Genomic DNA, 20,993 nt, shown 5'->3' with positions numbered 1-20,993 from the left:
CCCGGGCAGCCTCCTGGGCACCGTCAGCCTCACGGCCCCGAGTTGCCCGTTCGCCTGCTGCCTAAGTCCAAACAACATCCCACACGGGCTCTGTTTGGTGGGATCTAGACTGGCTGGCATTGGCGGCATGGATTCTGAGGCCTGAGTACCTGCCTTGAGTGTGAACAGGCCTATAGTGATATGCCAGATTTTCCTTAGGAAAGGGTTTACCATGGGATTCTAATTGGAGCGCCTTCCCTCTCCTTGTCAGAGACAGGACTGGGCCTCCAAATGAGCCAGGGTCCTGGGAGTGCTTGGCCGGTCCAGCCCCTCTGAGTCTCTCACTTTGTCACCATGACAGGTGGCCACCTGAGATCAGATGAGGGAGTCCACTCCATTTTTGACAGACTAGCCTACAGAGCTTAAAAATTCCTTGAATGAGACCACTTAGCCACTTTAGCTTCAAAAAGTATTCCCTGAAATGGGCCCCAGGGGTACATCCGGAACACACATGTCTAAGTGGCTTGTGACTGCATAAACCCAAGAAGAAGAAGAAACAAAGATAAATGGAGCCAGCAGTTTCTTTCTAGCTCCCTGGTTTCCTTACAGCCCTGTTATAATGATGTTATTTGGCAAAACACAGCTTACCGTCCTCAGAGTTATTCATATCTCTTCTCTTAAGTCCATAGGGATTGCTTAACACTTGAAGAAACATCAAGCTTTCTGACTGCACCCCAAGGGGAATGAAAGCCTTGATAGAAGAATAGTCTGTCTTGTTCTCTTTCTCTGACTCACTCTCCTACCAGATGGCAGTACGTCCAGGGACGAGTGCAGATGCCTTGGAGAAGTGCTCCAGGCTCCACTTCCAGAGCTCCCCGTGCCCACCAGGCAAGAGGAGCAGGAAGGGGGTCACCCGTGGGGCTGGCTCTGACGCCACTTTTTTGGGCTCTCCCTCAGTGAGTGAACAGCTATCAGGCACTTGGTTTTTTCTGCCTTGGATCAGTGTACTGAAGAGCAACGGTGATTATCATCTGTGGAGTGCTTACTATGTACTGGGCATTTTGCATGCCCTTCCTTGATCCTCACCACCACTCTGCGGTGCAGATGGCATTGCCATCTCTGATGGGAGAAGGGCCTGGGCTGTGGCAATGGGAGCAGCAGCCGCAGGAACTTGGAGGAGGGGCGTGTTCCCCGCCCACTGGGTGGCAGCATTGTGTGCTTGGGTCATCTGTCTGATTTGGACCAGGAGGTCAGCCAGGAGCTGAATCCAGGGACTAGGGCCCCAGAATGGGAGGGGGCTGGTGAGAGGTCTGCACCTTCTAGGCACGCCGGAACCCCAGGCTTAGTGCAGGAACACTTTAGACCTCCTGCCCAGGTGGGGCTGGGATTTCTGATGTGCTGCCAGGGTCCGTGAAGATTGTCTCGGAACTAAGTAGGGTTTTGCCTGCCGGTTGAAGCTGCCCCACCCTCCCCCTGGCAGGACTGGGACAAGCCAGCCTTGGCCGGAAGATGGGGACCCTTTTGATGAATTGCAGAGCTGGCCCCAGTCATGTGACTATAAAGGTAGAATGGACCTTAAGAATCAGCCCAACCCCTTCCTTTCTGAATGAATAAAGTGGGCCCTAGCCAGAGAAAAGGACTTGCCTCAGATCCTGTGGGTGTTCTAGGGGCAAGGCCATTACAAAAGCCTGGTTTTCTGGTTGCTTTTCATCTGCTTTTCCCACTCGGCCACCCTCTGCCTCTACTTTTATCCTAATTTTATTGCTGGGGCACCAGTGCCACTGCGCAAATGAGGCGATTAGCACAAGAATCCGGGTCTCCTGCCATGTGGGTACAGGGTCCTCTTTCCACAGCACCTCACGACCTCATTCTTAGGGACTGACCCACGCATTTCCATTGAAAACAATTTTAAAATACATTTTTTTTAACCAAGTAGTTTACCAGGAGATGAAACATACATGAAAGGAAGGTTGCTGTCAGGCAGTGGAGAGCAGTTATTGGCACCTGCTGGGTATAAAGCCAAGCAGGAGATGCTTTGAAATTACAGAAGCTACCTGACCTCGCTCTTGGTAGCTTATGTCTAGCTGCTTGGTGTGATTCTCTTATTCCCTCTTTTCCTCCAATTTATTACTCGAGTCATCTCTTAAGTAATGTTATCAATTTCTAAATTTAAGACCAAGACACTTACAGCTACACATTGTTTAGCCAGCCGGGAGTTGAGTGTTAGCACTCATGTGCACCGGCCACTTGAAAAGCAGGTGAGGTCCCCACACGGTGTACAGGCTATTCTTTGGGGTCCTACGGATCAGAGTCCTTGGGACAGCGAGCTGTGCTCACAGAGCCGTCTAGGTAACTTGCATTTATCTTGCTAGTTTAAAATAGAGGAAACAAAAGATTTTATAGTAAAATGTATTTCTATACTTTCTTCTCTATTTCCTACCTGTAGGCAGTTTGAGTGTAGAAGACGTGGAGATCCACACTGAATGGTCAGAAAGATCTGTAACTTCGGTGGAAAGGCACTTGTGGGCATGTAGTAGTTGTGAATTCCTACACTCCAGGAAGAACTAATGAATCACCAAACGGCTTTTTCCTGTACAGTGAGGCCTGTGTTGTAGGGAGGGGGGAAAATCAGTGAGCAAGCATAGAGATATTAAGAATAAATAATAATGTTTACGTATGAGAGGAGCATTTGGCCTTGGGACTCTGCAGCCTCAAACAGGATGAATTCAACTACGAATTATTTGAAACCATTGGAAGTTTTCTTTTATCAACTTCAGCAGGGGATCGAGCGTCCGGCTTGATTCAGAGGTTTGAAATTGACCAGTAAATCCGAATAAAGATGAGAGGCAGGTATTTCCTTGTACCACCGACCAGACAGCCTTCTGAGCTAAAGGGCTTACACTTAGTGCTCGGTGTCCTTTCTGCCATTGTGAAGATACTACGTAGAGCAGTAATTCATCTTATTTTGTGATTTATGGCTAATTCACAATTTCCGAAGGCTTCTTATTCCAGAGCCGTGAAGTCTCATTTTAGGAGGGGAGTGTGTCATGCCTCCTGCGTGCCATCACCTTTCTTTCCTGTTAAGGTTAACGAGGATCTGGGCCAAGCGTCCAGAATAGATTTCTTACACCACAACCTTTTAGGGACCAGCACATTTATCTGTGGGAGCTTTAAACAAGGCTTATCCAGGGATCGTGGCAGGCTGACCCACTGAGCAAAGCAAGAGAAAGATTGCTGAACTGACCCGCTGACATTTACTGAGACCTTCCGTTTGCAGCACACGAGTTCCCCCGGGGAAGGATGGGCCAGGGATGCCGGAAGGTGTGCTGGGGGCAGTGGTACCCAGTTGTAACTTCCTGTGCATTCATATCTTACCCATTTTGAATGCAGGACATATCTGCTTTTTAAAAAGCATGATGTGTCTGGGTTAGACTTTCCTGAAACGCTCGTGTCACAGACCTGAACATCAGTGCGTGAAATAGGAGTTTCTGCAGAGCTGTGCTCCATCGCTTCATGCCACAAGGGGCAAAGTACCAGGGCAACGTAAGAACAATGGTAAAAATAAAAACCTTGGGGCAGGGGCTTGAAGCGTTTCAGTGAGTCTGATATTGTGTGCGGTGCATCCGTTACACCGGCTAGGCCAGCGGTCCCTGACGTGGCTGCTTCTCGGAACCATCGGAGGAGCGTTTCAAGTAGAATCGCAAGACCCGCACTGCAGACGTACTGAGTCAGACGTACGGAGTCAGACATACGGAGTCAGAGTCTCCAGGGGTCCAGCGAGGGAATCTGTCTTCATAAGCTCTCCAGGTCATTCTTACTCAGGCTGACCTATGGTTCTAGGGCTTGGACCCCTGCATCCCATGTACAATCCCACCCTTGCACTAGAGCGAACCTCAGAAAAGAAGATTCAAAACAGGATCTGCCGGTTAATTCAGGACAGAGCTTTTCAGGTGGGCTATGTGCAGAGCACCATGCTGAGCCTCGGGGACGCACCGGTTCGTCTTTATAGCGTTCAGTCATGAAACAGGTGTCAGTGCGTTCCCCTGTGACCCTGAGATGCTGTGATGGAGGCACAGAGCAGCGACTGGCCTTCATCCCTCGTCACCCCCGATTCCCTTCCTATTACGGCCATAAAGGCCATAGAGGATCCTGGGGCCAGACCTTGAGAGTGAAGACCGGGAAATAGCCCCAGATCAGTCCTCCCATGGTCCTGGTTGATTTTCCATGGAAGAAAGAATCCGGAAGTATCACTTTTTTGGAAACTGCACTCCATTCAGTCTAGCCTGGGCCGACTTGGCGCACAGATAGTCTGGTCTTGTGGAAGGCCCCAGCAACAGCCTCAGTCTCCCGCACCCAACAGGAGGGAAGAGGCTGTTCACACATGGCTTGGGTGTGAGGCTGATGTCACAGTTGGTGGTTTCTGGAAGGCTGTGAGAAGCCACAGAATTAGCATGTAGGGAGCTTCTTACAGAGGCTCTTTCGAGGCTGTCACACTGCATGAATGCCCCCCCCCCCCCAGTTAGTACCTTCTCTTTACCCTGATGCACTTTCCTTCTAGACTGCAGTTTTGGTCTCAGGGCCATTCTCTTTTGTGACATTACAAAAGAATCTTGGTCCAAGACAAGGGCCAACCTAAGACTGGAGCCCATTTTTGGTCATTTAATAGCTTTGCTTCAAGGGGTCAGGGGAAAAGGACAGCTCATAGAGGTCAAGAAGTCTTTACTGTGGTAGTTTGTGTTTTGTTTTGTTTTGTTTTCGGCTTTATAATCTACCGAGAAGTTTCAGGGGAAAGTTTGGGTTTTATCATCACCTCTCCTTACCTAGGAAGCAGGCACATAACTCCCAGTCCAGTGATGTTTGGGACGGCCGTTGTTCAGACTGAGGGGTCTTAGGGTGCGTGTGTGTTGGAAATATCTGGGGAGGTGATTCAAAAGGTGTCATCTTGCCTGAACGGACTCCATGAGAAATGCTCCGTGAAATGCAAATCTATGTGCAACCCCCACAACAGAAAAGCGGAGAAGAGAGTCATCGCTTACGCCCTCGGAGAACAGGATGAAATTTGGAGGCAGATCTGCTGCCCCCAGGAGAGTTAAGGAGCGCGCCTGGGATCGTGTGCTCTTTCCTCTAGGCATTTACTCAACCAATTCCAACCTGTTAGTAGACTTGGTTGTTAGGCTGTCACTGTTTAATAGCTTTCTATAAGATACTGCCATCTTTAAAGGCCAACCAGTGACGCTGACAGCTATGACTTGTTTATAGAAATAAAGGCAGCTTGCCTTGTTACAAAATAAGGTCTAATGCATGACCAGGGGTATATATTCATATGTGTCAGTGCTTTTTCTTCTTGGGCAAAGTGTGTTGCTCTTTTTGTTGGAAGAATAGGACTATGTCTGTCTGTCTTATGGAAATATGGAGAAGAATGACCCCAAGATTGCAGTGAGTGGGGCAGAGAAGGAGGTCACCGAAGGGGAATAAGAGCAGGAACTCTCTAAGGCCTGTTGGGGAGATCCCAGCCCGAGTGAAGCGAGTGGCCCATCCTGTCATAATCCACGCTTCAGAGAGTCCTGCTGAGTTACCCCTAGGATAGCAGAGCCTGATGGCAGACAGATGCATCTCCTGCTGCACCTGCGGCCCTGGCTGGCTGCATGGCGATGGCCGTGCAGTGGGGCTTTAGGGGGGGAGTTTCTTATGAGGATAGAAGGGAACTGAAATTTAACATGAAACAACCTTATCCCATGTGAGCTCCACTCATTTCCAGATCGCCTGTAGTCTTAAGGCTTCTTGGTTTTGTAGTTATCTGTCCAGTTTGGAATAGAAACTAGTTACTGCTCTCCCAAGTTTAGCTACTGTAGGGGCTGATTCTGTTTTTAAAGAAGGAAAATTCACTGACCAGTGACCTCAGTTCTTGGATACTGTGACCTGACACCATTTTGAAAGTTCAAAAGTTAGTTCCTGGAGGAGAGCTCTCTAGGGAGAGGTGAAGGAGTGTGTGTGTGTGTGTGTGTGTGTGTGTGTGTGTGTGTGCTCCCCTGTGTCCCGCCCAAGCCCCTTATATATATTTGGTCCTGGAAGGGTCAGGCAGCATCACCATGGCCCCCATGAACACCCATTGCCAGGAAAGGGTATCTGGTCTCCTAAAGTTCAAAGGAAGTTTTCCAGAAACCTCCCCTAAAGAGATAATGTGTCTCTTGGTAGGTTTTCCTTCTTTTTGAGATGAGGATCCAGGTGTAAGAAAGTTTAGTTACTTGGTTTTAAAGTTGCTAATGACTAGAGCTTGTCACCTTGACAGAGAAGTTAAGAAGCATTGCCTCCGTGACATCGTTCCAAAAAGAAGATTCTGCCACCATCAGATGAGTTTTGTTGTGTTTGTTTCTCATTGAGTGAGCCTTGTATCTGCCCCTGACCTTTGAATTGGCTCCTTGGGATCCCACTCATTTTGGTCCTTGAACATCAAAGCCCATGATGACATCGTGCTGGGGCGGGGAGACCCTCTTTAATGTTTCTGTCATTGATTTCACAGACTGGGATTCAAAGGTTCTCCTGCCTAGTGGATAAAGCAAAGTGAGAGTGTCAAGGACAGTTGGGTTTGGATTGGGGGAGGGAAGGAGCCTAAGTGAATAATGAAAGAACTTCACAGTGGTTGCTTGAGTGAAAACTCGGTACAAAAACAAAACCCAAACAAAAAACTATAAAGGCTGTCATAAGAATCTCATTCCATATTTAACTTTATGACTTCTTAGCAGTTCTTGAGGGTTGTAGCAGTATTCTGGGGGGGGGGGAGCTTGATTAGTATATGGAGGAGGTCCCAGCTATCAAGATGAGTGTAACATTATGCATTGGATTGTTTTTTTTCCTAGCCTTTCCAGCCCTCCTAACAAACTAGACCCAAATCTTTGATCCATTATAACTTGAAAAGACTGGTAGCGACCTAGAGTACAGCCAGAGGCCCTTGCTGTTATTAGGCATACAAATCATAAGGCAGAAGTACCGAGAATGAAGGAAGGAAGGTCAATAAGCAACCTGGGGCTGGAGGAACACTTCTGGGGCTCTTCTGGGTCCCTGAAATCACATTGTGCGAAGACAAGAAGGAGGTGTAAGTGTAGCCAGAGGACTTTTAACTGAGACTCAGAAAACAATGTTATGGGTAATTCTATGGATGGATGAATCATAAGGTTGGCAGATAGAATACCACAGTCTCAGAATGAAGGTGTACTTCAGATGTGCCGGGACCACCACATGGCCACCATCTCCTGCAGCCCCTACTCCTCTCCCCTGTCCACCACCCTCCCCAGGCTGTGGCTGCTGTCAGCTCTAAGTTCTTGCTAAGCCATAGAGCTAGATAGGGCATTTCAGCTCTTACCCTATATAGTGGTGTCGTGAGCGCTTTCTTATTTGTTCCTAACTCAGGAAAACAATAGGATTATTTTCCAGAATCATGGATGTACTATTTGTAAAATTATTACTTAAATGGCTCAGTTTTCCTCTGTTCTGTCCCTTTTAAAATATTGTGTCATGTGGTTCTATGTGTCATCTAACAGGTCAGGCACAGTCTGTTTGGGGGTGACAGTGGCTGAGGGAGTGGGGAGTGGATTCTCCACCCAGCAGAAAAGACTGTGGCCTCTCATAGGGATCTCTTTACCATGGATGCTCTACAGATGTCCTCTTAAGAAGAATGACTCCCTGAGAGAGTGCCAGATGACCAGATCCATGAATAATCCATTTCAAATGCACACCCTACAGAGGAGCAAAGAATCCACCACGACTTATGTGTCACCGAAGAACAATTTTAATATTAACATTTTAGTAAGGGATGGTATGGCTTATCCAGAACCCAAATTGGGGGATTGGGAGTAACGTTTAGATAGGAAAATCCAGCTCACAGCCTCTGGCCTGATCCTGTTGGTGGCCGCCACCAAATCGGAGTACTTAGTGGCAGCAGAGGATGGTACAGGTGGGCATGAAGGCCAGGCCCATGGGGGAGGGGTGTGGGAGGGCAGAGAGGATTCAATCTGGAGATAAAGGCAGGGCTATAGTAGGGAGGGGCATGTGGCTGGTTGATCCAGAATTTCAGGAACCTGTTTCCAGCCCCCTTCATAATCACTCTATCCCATGGTCTGAGTGGCATATATCCCTGAATTGATAGTATTTTTCTCTACTTATGTGCTTAGCTCATCCAGCACAAAATCAGCCCCTTTTCCATGCAAGTTGACCTTAATTGAGACCAAGTAATACATGCTTAAGATCAAGGATCATGGAGCCAGATCTGCATGGGTTCAGCTCTTGGCTCTACTTCTTACTGGCTTTGTGACCTTGGGCCAATAACTTAACCTCTCCGTTCCTCGGCTTCTTTGTTTGTCCCGTGGGATAATAACAGTACCTATCTCGTAGGATTGTTACAAGACTTACACGAATTCAATAAAGGGCTTAGTAGGGTGACTGGCACATAATAATTACTATATATTTTTATGTATCTTTGTTTGAGAATGTGAATTTTTCACATGACAGAAACCAAATTTAACAACTCTTTGCACTGGTTGTTTGAGAGATTATAAGCCTTTATATCTTCAATAGCCCAGATGTGCTTAAAGCTACGAACACATAAGGACATTTTTGAAAGACATGGGCAGGATCTGAAATTCTCAGGATGAAGTCGTACGCTAGCATTCTCTAAATTTCTATTTTCTGGGTGTAAAGAATACAACATCTGCAAACAACAGCTGGACAAATATTAGAACATATAATTCCAATTTCTTGCCATGTTGGCAAAAGCTGTTGGGCGGAAGGGGAACAATTCTCTTTCTATCAAAGTACCTTTTTACAGCTGGAAGAAAAGAAGTTAGGTGAGTCATTTTGTGAAGGCAGCGTTTCGGGAGGGCGGCCCTAAGAAAACATTGTCGGGCACCCTGGACACAATCGGATAGTGTGCAGCAATCTGTTAGGAAGGCCTGGGTCCTTGAGGCAGATTGAGAGATTTTATGTTGTTCATCTGGAGAACCTTAGCTGAGTCCCAAAAACCTATTCGCGTCCTTGCCCGGCACTTCAGTAAGTCAGCTTCATGCAAAGTGCTGGCCCGAAAAAAGGCAGACAATAGGAAGGAAGGTCAGAAAAGGAAGCAGGGAAGCTGAGCTTCCGTGGAGAAGTGAGCGCGGCGCTGGAAGCAAGCAGGCGTTTGAATTGGCTGGGACAGGACTGGCAGAGCCCCTGCCATTTGTCCAGCTTTCATAACTGCGCTTTCATAGAGCAGTTCTCTTGCTTGATGACACCTGCTCTTTTGGGACAGAGGTGAGACTAGGGCAAAGCAGGTAAAATAGCTACTGAGGACACACAGAGGAAATAAGACACAAAAACAAGAAGGGCCTCGGGGCGGGAGTCGGCCCGTGGAGCCAATGCTGTGGGTCCCGGACTCCACAGCAGGGACCCTCGGCGACTGCCCCCGGAGTGTCCCGTCTGTAAAAGGAAGGGGTTGCAGAAGATGCAGCAGGTCCTCTCTGGCTCTCCCCTCCTTTGTTACTAACGGCTCCAGCATCCTGGCCACGAATCCAATGTCGCAGAAGACTGAGATACCACAGTGTAACCAGACCCACGTTTGCCACCTCTTAGCACACATGCATGCCTTCAGCTGTGTGCTCCCCAGTGCGAGGGGCTGTAGAACATTCCTGCCTTGACCCCTTGTGGGCTGGATGAGCCCAGGCGAATGCCTACTCGGAAAGGATTTCACTCCTCATCTGGAATCTGGCCCTTTCAGACTCTACGAGTATACTTTCGACGTTCTGCTGCTTTGGAGAAAAAAATATATATAGTAAATTCTTCAATGTATCTCCTTCCTTTATGACCTTCTTCTAAAATAAGCAAACAAAAAATAAACAAGTACCTTTTCATCAGAGCCAAGCTGGCTTCTCCCCTGTGTGTCTGATCTGTGGGTGTGGTATGGAAATTGTTCGGGTCCATTTTGGCCTGCTTAGTATCCCACTGAGTCATTTCTTCTGACTACCCATGAAACACCCGCCAGAGTGCTCCCACTAAGAACTTTGGGCTCTCTTGGGGGTGGGGATTAGAGGTGGGAGTGAGGGCCTGGGCACCAGCATGAATCTGTTATGTCTGAGCAGATTAAACCAACCTGTCTATCTTCTTGCCCTCTAACCGGGAGCACAGGACACCGTGATGTGACGTTAGTCAAGTCTTCTAGCTGCTAGGTTGTTTGTGGGGACAACAATGATGGCTTAAAAACCATTGACTTCTTTCTTTCTATGAAAGTAAACCATTTGATCAGACCTAACAAAAATGCTAATTTGACCCAGGGAACTCGGGAGGCCAAGAGAACTGAAGCCGTTACATGCCTTGGCTCTGTGTTCTGACTTGAAGCCAGTCCCATGAAACAGAGCCGGCGCCCAATTAGTCCTGATTCCCAGCAGCTTATATCATGTATAATGTTAAGAAACTCCTGCTTCTGGCAAGTGATTTTGATGTTTGGCCACCAGAATTCCATAGGATAGAATGTTCGGGGTAATGAGATATCAGATTAATCGCGTAGGCTTCGGTTGTGCAGTGATGCTCGGAACTGTTTCTTCCTTATTGTAACGTCTATTATAGTATTGTGTGACATGGAAAGCTGAAGAATTCTACAGCCGTATTCACCTTCTCTGTACCTCCCCCATCACTTTGGAAGAGCCGTGGGACTTGAGGACGCTAAAGAGAATGTTCACCGGGACTATTTATTGCATGGGTTTTGTAAGGAAACATTGCCCAGTTTGGGAGGTTGGAGACCTGGCTGTGTGTGCACTCCACATCTCCTTCAAGTGAATTTAGTTTAGTGATGTCTGCACACGTCTGCAACTTGTGAGTGTGGCTTAATCTTGACACAGGGAGCTTTGGTTCTCCATCCTAATGGATAAAGAATGAACCTTTCACCACCCCCAAGACTCCTCTTTCCTTCCTCTTCCAGGCTTGAATTCTGCTCTGCCACATTCGCTGTGTGCTGGCGTTCTCAACCAGGAAAGACCACAGGTCTCTGAAGGGCATCCTTCACTCGCTAGGCTAGCTGGCAGCCTGGGGGACGCCAGGGTCTGGCTCCTGTGGGGGCTTCACACACAGGGCTTCCCAAGGGTTTGGTTATAAACTTAGTTGGCCTAGGAACCTATCTAGGTTACTTCTGATGTTTAGGGTTAGATGGGAATTAGAATTCTCTGCACTTCCATAGATGAGGCCCCAACTGAGCAGCCCTAAGCATGGCTTCTAGAATGTTTCAGTTGCTGCTATGATCCAGCTTTAAGCGATGAGGATGCTTTCAGTGGCAGTTAGAATATGGTCTGCCTTTGTGATGACATCATACAGAACCTGAAGCCAAAATCTCTAAGAACACATATTTTACAGTTCCCTTAAAATGACATTTAACTTTTGGGTTAATACGTGAAAGTGAAACCGTCTGCCTCGTTTTCTTCCTCTGCCCAGCTGCCGTCAAGTAGCTCGAGCCAGAATTACAGGACTCGCGTGTCAAGTATGGGCGAGACGCCTTTGTCATTCCTAATTGTTTATTTGGTTTTCTCTCCCAAAATGAGATAAATTTACCTATGTCTAGCTGCTTTTTGCAACAATAGCAGTCTGATGAGTGGCATTGTTCTACACACACACGTTTATCTAGGCTCACAGAGGATGTACCATATATATAAACACACGCACACGTACCATAATATGTGTCTACAGGTAGTTAAGCGGTTCCCGTTATGTTATTCTCACTACAAGCATGATGGGGGGTTTTGTTTGCTTGGGGTGTGTGTGTGTGAGTTCCAAATGCTGTCATATATGTACCGTCATTTAAAAAAATAACCCACATTGGGGCGCCTGGGTGGCACAGCGGTTAAGCGTCTGCCTTCGGCTCAGGGCGTGATCCCGGCGTTCTGGGATCGAGCCCCACATCAGGCTCCTCCGCTATGAGCCTGCTTCTTCCTCTCCCACTCCCCCTGCTAGTGTTCCCTCTCTCGCTGGCTGTCTCTCTCTGTCGAATAAATAAATAAAATCTTTTAAAAATATAAAAATAAAAATAAAAAAATAACCCACAGAGCAGAGCTGGCGTTTGGTACTTTCCATACATTGCTTTTCTAAATCATCTCGACATCCCTATGAGATAAACAGGGTTGTTATGTTCATTTATAAATGTGGCAAGCAGGCTCTGAGATTCTCCTGCGGACTCAGAGTTACCTGGTGTCCGAGCCGGGGTTTGGGCCCAGGCCTCTCTGACTCCAAACCCTGACTTCTTACCTATGGCTGTCTCCTGACATTTAGTTATCACGACAGTCCGGCCACACAAATGCAGTCTTACCATCATCTCCATTTTACAGATGAGAAAACAGGCCAAGGTGAAGTGGTTTGTCTAGGGCGCCTGCATTACTGTTTTTTGCCTTGGATTGAATTCCATCATCTTGCATAGCAATAAAGTTGTGACTGGCAAGTAGAATGTCCTAAATTAGTGTAGAAAGTGGAATTGGGCCACCTGACCAATTGGATCATTCGAGAAGATTACTTTATCTTAAACCATAAAGAGAAACATTCCTTCCCTCAAAAACTGATCAAAATAATTTCTTTGGGAAGGGTTGTTAATAAGGATTTATTAAGAATACTACTACACAGCAAGCATAAAGTGTTTATTATGTGCCAAACTCTATTCTAAGTTCTTCACATACATTAATTCACTTTGTCTTTCCAACAGCCCTATGAAGAGGGTTCTGTTTGTCCCCATTTTACAGATAAGAAAACCGAGGCACCAAGAGGTTAAAATACATGGCAAGATCACACAGTTAGTAAGTGGCACAGCTGAGATTCACACTCAGCACTCCTGGGCCTCAACCATTCTCCAGTCCTGCCATATTGGTTTTGGCTTTATTTTCGTTGAGTTTGGTTGGTTTAGGAGTGAAGTTATACTGTATGTTCCCTCAAGTATTTTGCTAATAATGAGAGCAAACTGCCAGAGGCAAGTGGGGGCCCCTCAGTTGTTACGCTCCTGGTCCAGACATCTGGATTTCCCATAGGTATGGTCACATGAAGGGGATTTAGCATTCAGTTAGAGTTGGAAAATAAAAAACAACTCTCTGTGGAAGTGGTTAAGTATGGTGATACTCAAGGTCCATTTCTAGAACAATAGCTAACAAAATAAATGCATAGTGACACTGTGATGCCTTTTTCAAAAATTCTTAGCTGTTATTATATAGGTTCTAGAAAATCCCCTCATCTGGTGCATAGTCACTAATCACATTAATCTTCTATTGTTCACCCTTCTCTTAAATTGGTGACCAGGGCATCTTCTTACCTTGGTTCTGGGCCTGCTGCACACCTGCAGTCCGTCTTTCTCAGCAATCACCATCTTTATCACGATTGAACAAGAAAATATTTTCAATTAGCCATGGGAGAGACCTGGGTTTACATACTGCTGTCAACTTCTACCTTGTCAAACACATTAGAATCTGAAAAGAAATGCAGTAAAAATCAAACTGCAAGATGTTGCTGACTCAAGTGAAAGCTGTGGTCTCCTCCTTGAAATCAGAATAATTTTTCTCTGTTTCTTTGCCTTGGTAAGATTTCCACCTTTCCTGATAAGTTGCCTTAGCATGTTTTATGAACTGAAATCCGAATTCACTTTTCTTTAGCAACTAAAGGAAATTCTCTTGCTTCTGCTAGAAAGTTGAGAGTCTCCCAACTTCTACATCTGAAGCTGTTCGCTAAACAAGTTCACCTCTTTTCGAACATAGCATCGATTTTTAAAAAACACGTAAACAGAAAACACATTTGAAAATGTACATATCTCCCCCACGTTTATTTTACTTTTTAAATCAGATGAGGACGGAGGGCAGAGGGATCATTCTCTTCTTAAGAGAAACCTTTTTTGGTCTGCTCACAAGGGATAGAAGAGTGTGGAAGAAATATCTGGAGCTTTGGACTCCATCCAGCCTGGGTTGGAATCTGGACTCCACCATTACTTTTGGCTCTGAGCCTCCACCACCACCCCCCCCAGCTGTGAGCTAAGAGTTATAATGCTGTGATCATCGGTGGGCGAGGAGGCCAGTCGGAAGTAACCAGGGTAGAAATGAAGACAGCAACTTGACTATAAGGTGTTTGTACACTCTGTTCTTCCTAGCCCATGATTTGGAAAGAGAGCAAATGGTAACTACTAGGTCATAACGAGCCTGTGAGACAGCCAACCAAAGGTTAGGGGTATAGAAGAAAGAGCTGGAGACTTAGCATCCGATGACTTTGAATCTCAACTGCTCGTTAGCTGAGTCGCCCTAGGCTAGTTTTTTGCTTCTCTGAGATTTAATATTCCCTTGTGTGGGATAGAGACAATAAGGTAGGCCTTCTTATGTCTCTGAACTGTTGTGAGCATCAGACAAAGGAATGGAGAACCTTTTGTAAACTGGAACCTGTAATCTGGGTGCAGAGGGCTGTGGGGGATGAGGACCCTTCGGGTCCAAACACCTATGTGTGTAAGCGTGTATCTCTGGACGCATCTAGAATGGATGCATGGCATTACTGCAGAGCATTTGTGCAAAACAAGAGTTGAGGAGAGGGTTTTCTGGGAGAAGGGTTTTCTTAGGTTTCTTTAAAGGTATGAGTTAAGCCTGGTTAGGAAATTTCACTTATATGTGCAACTGGAGGAAGGCAAAAGTTGAGGTAGGAATTTTTATTGCAAACAATGAAAGGCCTAATAGAGTAAGAAAGGATGGGGTACCGTGAAGCAGAGGGAGGGAGTTTGGAGAGTAGAGCAGGATTTCCATGCACCGTTATTAAAGCTAATAATTCAAGGTTCAGCCTTTGGGGCAATCAGCCCTTGTGCTACAGTGGAAGACATCCAGGCGTTGGCTTTAAGAGGGGCTGGGGTTCCTCTGGGCCAGCTTTGACTGGTGCTTTGAAGGAGGAATCATACTATCTTTTCCATGTGTGCCGGGAGTCTAAATGGCTATGTCTTCTTGAAAAACCTTCTGTGATGATGAATGTGTGCGTGGGATCTGCTGAAGCTGGGAATTCCTTTGAAATCCGTGTTTCTGATTGCTCTCCACGGCCCAGAGAAGGATACTGGCCACATTTGGGTCTGAAACTCTTGAGCCTCACCGTGTTCTCTGGCCCCTGGAGGGTCATGTTCTGTTTGAAAAGAGCTGAAAAGATGAAGGCTGTTTTTTCACTTGGGATAAGAATATCCTTCTCGGAGCAGTGAGGGCTCTGGGAGAAAAACAGGATCCAATGTTGAGGCTGGCTGCTGATGCTCTGCATATGGGCCAGTGAGCCTTTCAGGCAGAAATATGCCTCTCATTCTCTGAAGAATGCCCCGGTAAAGTCCAGAAAGGACCATTACTTACGTGACAGATGGCACAGGCACAGCTCCTGGGCTTTCACAGGCCCATCGTTCTGTGGAATGGGAGGCATGGACAGAATGGAAAGGTCTTGGTTGGTCTTGGATGGCGCTGGCCTGTAGCCCTCTCCATCAGGCCCCATGCCCCCAAAATACTAAGGGCCTTATCAGCTCTGGGCTTGCTCTGTTCTCTTAGGGGATGGGGAATCTGAGGGTCGTTCCTCAGGTTCTCCAGATTGTTCATCAAACCAAATGAATGGGAACTTTTTTATCCTCTACTCACAGAGGCAGCGTTGTAATGGAAAGAACACTTACCTGGGAACCAGGTGGCCTGGGCTCTATGGCCACCACCACCCTGCCCCTAAATAGAGGTGACCTTAGTGAGGTCACTTTATCTCTCTTTCTCACCCGGGAAATAAGCAGGGGAACACGGTGCTGGTTGAGACTCCTTCTGGCTCCCTCGGTTTGGAGCTGAGCGCACCCAGCTCTGGCCGGAGGAGAGCCCATAGAAACACCACAGCGAGAGACACCAGCACAGGGTTAGCTGCCCCCGCAGCTGCATGTGCTGCGTGGCATTTCGGGAAAGGTAGGGGATGCCCTTTCATTGCTCTCTGTGAGAATTCAGTCCTGGGCCCCGGATGAGTCATCGGCAGTAAACCCAGCAAGGGAGCGGCTGGCTGCCCCCGGATTACTACGGTATTTCTTCCAAACCGGCATTTGGCAGTCTGAGTTCCCCCCTCTTGCCGCCTGAACTCTGTGCCTGATTCCTCACTCTGTGCCCTCCCTCCTTCCCTTCGCAGTTCCTTTCTGCACCAGGCCACCCACCTCTCCCCTGCCTCTGCTGCTTCTCCAAGGTCTGCTTTGTCTGTTGTAGGTGGCGAGCAAGGCCGCACCCCCAGTAGCCCGGTGCTCCCCATGCTCCCCTTGCCAGCCCGTGCAGGCCCTTTGATCCCTCTGCTCTGCTGAGTGCACCACAGTCCCTTCATCACGGGAGCACAGACTGAGACCAGCAGCAGCTCTGCCTGCCAGTCCGTCTCCATGGCAACCAGCAGGCCCTCGGTTCTGGGTGCAGAGAAAATGGCTGTGCGAAGGAAGGGCTCACTGAGTCTCTATTACCTGGCCTGTTGAGTCCCGGCCCCTCCTCCGTATCCACTTTAAGAAGCTACCTGCGTTGAACCAAATGTCCGTTAGCTTTCAGCTTTCAGATGTACTTTACCTAAGAGGAGGGGAGGCAGAAGCAAGTTGAATCCAAATGGATAAAAGCATTGTTTTTCCTACCCTAAAACTATATTTTCATGAGAAGCAGTTATCTGCTCCAAGCAGATATACGAGGAACCGAATGAATACAGCAATCTGTGGGACCCAGTGCCATGTATTTTTTATAATATTTTTTTATTATATGATGTTAGTCACCGTACAGTACATCCCTAGTTTTCGATGTAAAGTTCCATGATTCATTACTTGCGTGTGACACCCAGTGCACCGTGCAATACGTGCCCTCCATGTATTTTGTCTTATCGGTGGAGAGGAGTGACAGAGCAGGGGATAGTCGAATAAAAATGCAGCGCAAGGAGCCAGGAGATACAGGGAATTCCTCGGGGCACAGACCACAGCCTTTGAGGAGGGTGATGATGCTGTACGCTGTCTCCTCTTACGGAAAGAGGGGTGTGGGTCCCCTAGTCACAAGGCAGGGTGAGCATTTGGCATCCCCTGTTTTCAGATCCATCCGGATCATCACAGTGAATCCTTCTCCGTAGTCATGAAGCACGGTGACATGGGGAACTGGGGAGGTCAGGAGTGGCAGGCTTCCCTTGTCACACGGCCGTGGGGACACTTCAGGCTGATATCCAGAAGTAACTGATCTGTTATTTCTGTGAATCCCAGAAGTGCTGCCGTTTGGAGCAGGATCACGGCCTTCTCTAGAGGTCAGAAACTTGTAGAGCTGGGGGTCACCCCAAATCTCCCAGGGACCCCACACTGTCTGATAGGGGATAGCAGTTCCACAGGGAAGGATCCGGACCGTGTCCATTCCTGGCTTCGGCACAGGAACCATTGATTCTTTGGTGGTGACAGGCTCTCAACCCAGACCACATCCCCTCTTCACTCTCTTAATCCAAGCAGGGAGACCCTGTTTTTCAATGAAAGCTCTGAGTTTCCCTCTCAAAAATCCTAATGTGTGTTTCAACCAGACTTTGTCTTTTTCAGTTTCTCTGCAGGTGGATATCGTCCCCAGCCAAGGAGAAATCAGCGTTGGAGAATCCAAATTCTTCTTATGCCAAGGCAAGTGCCCCATGCCCCACTGCATTTAAGGCGAGCGCCGGCCGAGCGGCAGCCAGTGCCTGTGCGTGCGGGGCCAGTCCTGCCTGGAGCTGCTCCCCTGCGGGGTCCGTGGTGTGACCGGAGGCTGGGGAAGCTCTCAGGCCCTCTTCCTTCCCCTCGCAAAGGGCTTCCCCGACACAGTGAAACGTGTCGTCAGGCTTCTGTGTGGTGATGGAGCAGGTCTAGGGATTTCCTGAGGAAAGTCAGCACAATTCCCAAAATAGCGACTCAGCCCGGTCCCCTGCTCTGTGTGCCTCCGGAGTTCTGTGCGCGACGGGGTGAGCAGTGCTGCCTCAGACACCATGCCTCCGCGGGTCAGTGTGAGGCTGGCTTCTCAGAATCTCCCGGGACACGAAATTCCAGGAAGGTCTGAACTTGCCTGAAAGGAAACTGAGTACCGGTGGCTGTTGTGCTGTGAGGGTGTGGGTCCCCTGTCTGTCCCGCTGCCCCCACTGGAGCTCTGGGGTTTGTCGGAGCTGGTGTCCTTGTTTTTTTGTTTAGAAAATTTGCCCCATTTCCACAGCTCGGATAATCTCGGGAAACGTCTGTGGAGGAGAAGCTTGCGAGTAGGCTTTGGACTCCCCGTGTGGGCGGGGAGCGGGATCCGGGTCGTGGAGGAAGCGGGCAAGCGGCGCTGAGCTAGGTGCACGCGGCGACACTGAGCCAGCGGCCTTTGGCGGGGGGGCCGGGGGGCCTTAAAGGCGGTCCTGGTTTGCGTTGGATGAGGTGCCTCGTGGCCGCCGGGTGTGTTCAGTCCAGCTTCGCCTTCATTACAGCAGTTTAAATGATCCGGAGATGCCGCCGTGGAGCCCACAGCACATCTTGCAAATAGCGATATTTATTGAAAACATGATGGGCTCTGAAAGGAAGCCGGCTTCATTTCCATACTAAGCATCTGTGCAGGGCTGGGTGGTGTGGCCCGGGGAAGGGCGCCGTGCAGGGAGGCAGGGTGACGCCGTGTCCGCCGGAGCCCAGAGCCCTTGTTCCAGCACCGTGTCTGAGACGGCGAAGCAGCGGCATCTGCCCCTGCTCGGTGCCCAGGGAAAGAACGCATGGGTGATTCTGGCTGTCTTCTTCGCAGGATTGAAGGAGATGAACATGTCTGTCTGAGACGGGTGCTGAAATGATAGCCGTGCCAGTTTGTGCCGGCAGACACTAGAATAAAATTGGTTGGAATCCACACTCCTAGACTAGCTGGTGTCTCCCCTTCCTCTCCGGAGACCACAGTCTGAGCCCTCAAGAACAAGCTGATGAGCTGGCTCCGACTCGCCAGGCCCTTGAGCTCAGATCCTGGACACGAATTCCCTCTTCTGTGAGGCTGGAGCTCCTCGCTTAGAGCCTGGCACACAGTAGGTCCTCAACACACACCTCTCCTCTTCCCTCACTAAGGACAGGCGTACTCTCAGAAGCAGTGGCACCAGGGGCCATCGAGTTCTTCCCACTCACTGTGAGGGGTGTTACGTACATAACGATGACGCCCAGAAGCCAGAGGGAGGCGGAATCACGTCCTCCGTGGTCCCCGAGCCCGATGACCTCTTGTTCTGTAGCTCTTGCTGAGTGCCCACGGTCACCCTAGAAGGGATTTTGTCTCTTTAACTCCCGTGGTTTGAAAATAATCTCTTCCTCTTTAGTGGCAGGAGATGCCAAAGATAAAGACATCTCCTGGTTCTCCCCCAACGGAGAGAAGCTCACCCCGAACCAGCAGCGGATCTCCGTGGTGTGGAACGACGACTCTTCCTCCACGCTCACCATCTACAATGCCGACATTGACGACGCCGGCATTTACAAGTGTGTGGTCACTGGCGAGGATGGCAGCGAATCAGAGGCCACGGTCAACGTGAAGATCTTCCGTAAGTGCCTCCTCCGTCTCCTTCTGTATTCCCCGTCCTCTCCTTTGGCCAGGAAGACACGTGTAGCAGGCAGAGTGGGAGGGCAGCCGAGGGCCCCCTGAGGCCTTCCTCCTTCCACGCCCCGAGTCTTTTCTGAATTGAGCTAAGAGCTCCAGTATGTTCTTCAGTGATTCTGGGCCAGTTCAGAACTCACAGCCCTGGTTCACGCAGATCCCAGCTACCTCCCTCTGGCCTCCATTCTCTAAATTCAAATTACACAGTTCCCAGAGGGGTGCTAAGGGTTCCCTTCCCCAGGTGCTGCCTATCGTACAATTCAAGTTCTCCCTCTTATTTCACTCTCCCCTGCTGCTAATGGAGTCCAAAGGCTCGGTGGGGTGTGGCGGATTATTATCTGAACACTCTGGGCCACTCAGAGCAGGCGGTTCCCATTGTCAGTGAAACCCAGTCTGGAGGTGGCACCTCATTACCTTGTTACCAGGCATCTGTCTCGTTGGCCAGCGTAATGGTGGGTGACAGCTAATGGAACGGTATTGATTGCCATAGTATTTACTGCCATTAAGCCTGCCTTTCTTCTGTCGTGTTCTTCAAAATGTCCTCTGCTCTAGGAAAGCTGGGTTTGGGGTATCAGACAGAGTGGGAGATGGAGAAAGGACTGATGACCAGTCATTGTAGACTAGGTGTTGTACCTGTTCATTCCACCTTGCTTTGTGCCTCCTTGGCACCATCCCACTTGGCAAGAGACACTTGGTAAAGAAACCCCTTTACCTCCATAGACCCTTTTTCACACAAAGTACGATCAGGTTAGCACTCAGTGAATAGACATTAACTGCGAACATTGATGCCATATTCCCCTACTTACAACAGCTGCTTTGCCTGGCATCTTGGCCAAGGATGGGGTGGGACCCTCTTGTGCCACTGTATATAGGGTTGAGAGCTGCCCACAGCTTGAAGCCAAGCAGTATGGCTCTACCGAAAAAGGGTCTGTGAGGGGGAACCAGCTGTTTTCCCTCACTCTGCTCCTGCTCATTTTCCAGAGAAGCTCATGTTCAAGAATGCACCAACCCCGCAAGAGTTCAGGGAGGGGGAGGATGCCGTGATCGTGTGTGATGTGGTCAGCTCCCTCCCCCCAACCATCATCTGGAAACACAAAGGCCGAGATGTCATCCTGACGAAAGACGGTGAGGCCTGAATTCCCTGGCGGCTGCCCTTCCCCCAAGCCACCGGGTCCCCTAGGGTTTCCACCTAGTCCAGCCCCCGAGGCATTCCAACCCAGCCTCAGATGCCGGTGTCGCACAGCCCTGTGCTCTTTCCAGGTCCCGCATGTGTGATCGTCCGGAGCTTGTACATTCAGGCACTTGACCTTTTCTCCCAAGAAAAAGACAAATTGCCAGTAGACTTTTGCTCTTGGCTCTATGTCAATGCCAGGGCCACATTTCTTGATTTCGGTGTAAAGCCCCCCCCCCCCATCCACCGCCCCCAGCCCCAGAAGATTGCTGCGGGGGAAGAGGAAG

General features: G+C 48.9%; 1 protein-coding gene across 1 annotated transcript in view; it reads left to right on the top strand.

The window, feature by feature from the left end:
* Window positions 1–17,072: 17,072 nt before the first annotated feature.
* Window positions 17,073–20,993, top strand: part of NCAM1 (neural cell adhesion molecule 1) — a 67,324-nt gene continuing 63,403 nt past the window's right edge. The window contains exons 1-4 of the mRNA XM_040630657.1: window positions 17,073–17,103; window positions 17,519–17,593; window positions 19,264–19,482; window positions 20,517–20,660. Of these exons, the coding sequence (XP_040486591.1) occupies window positions 17,073–17,103; window positions 17,519–17,593; window positions 19,264–19,482; window positions 20,517–20,660 (469 nt within the window). The remainder of the gene's footprint in view (window positions 17,104–17,518; window positions 17,594–19,263; window positions 19,483–20,516; window positions 20,661–20,993) is intronic.

This window comes from Ursus maritimus, unplaced genomic scaffold, assembly GCF_017311325.1.
Source record: "Ursus maritimus isolate PB19 unplaced genomic scaffold, ASM1731132v1 scaffold_16, whole genome shotgun sequence".
NCBI lineage: Eukaryota > Metazoa > Chordata > Mammalia > Carnivora > Ursidae > Ursus > Ursus maritimus.
Note: the sequence above shows the minus strand (reverse complement) of the source record. Positions and strands in the feature narration are given on the sequence as shown.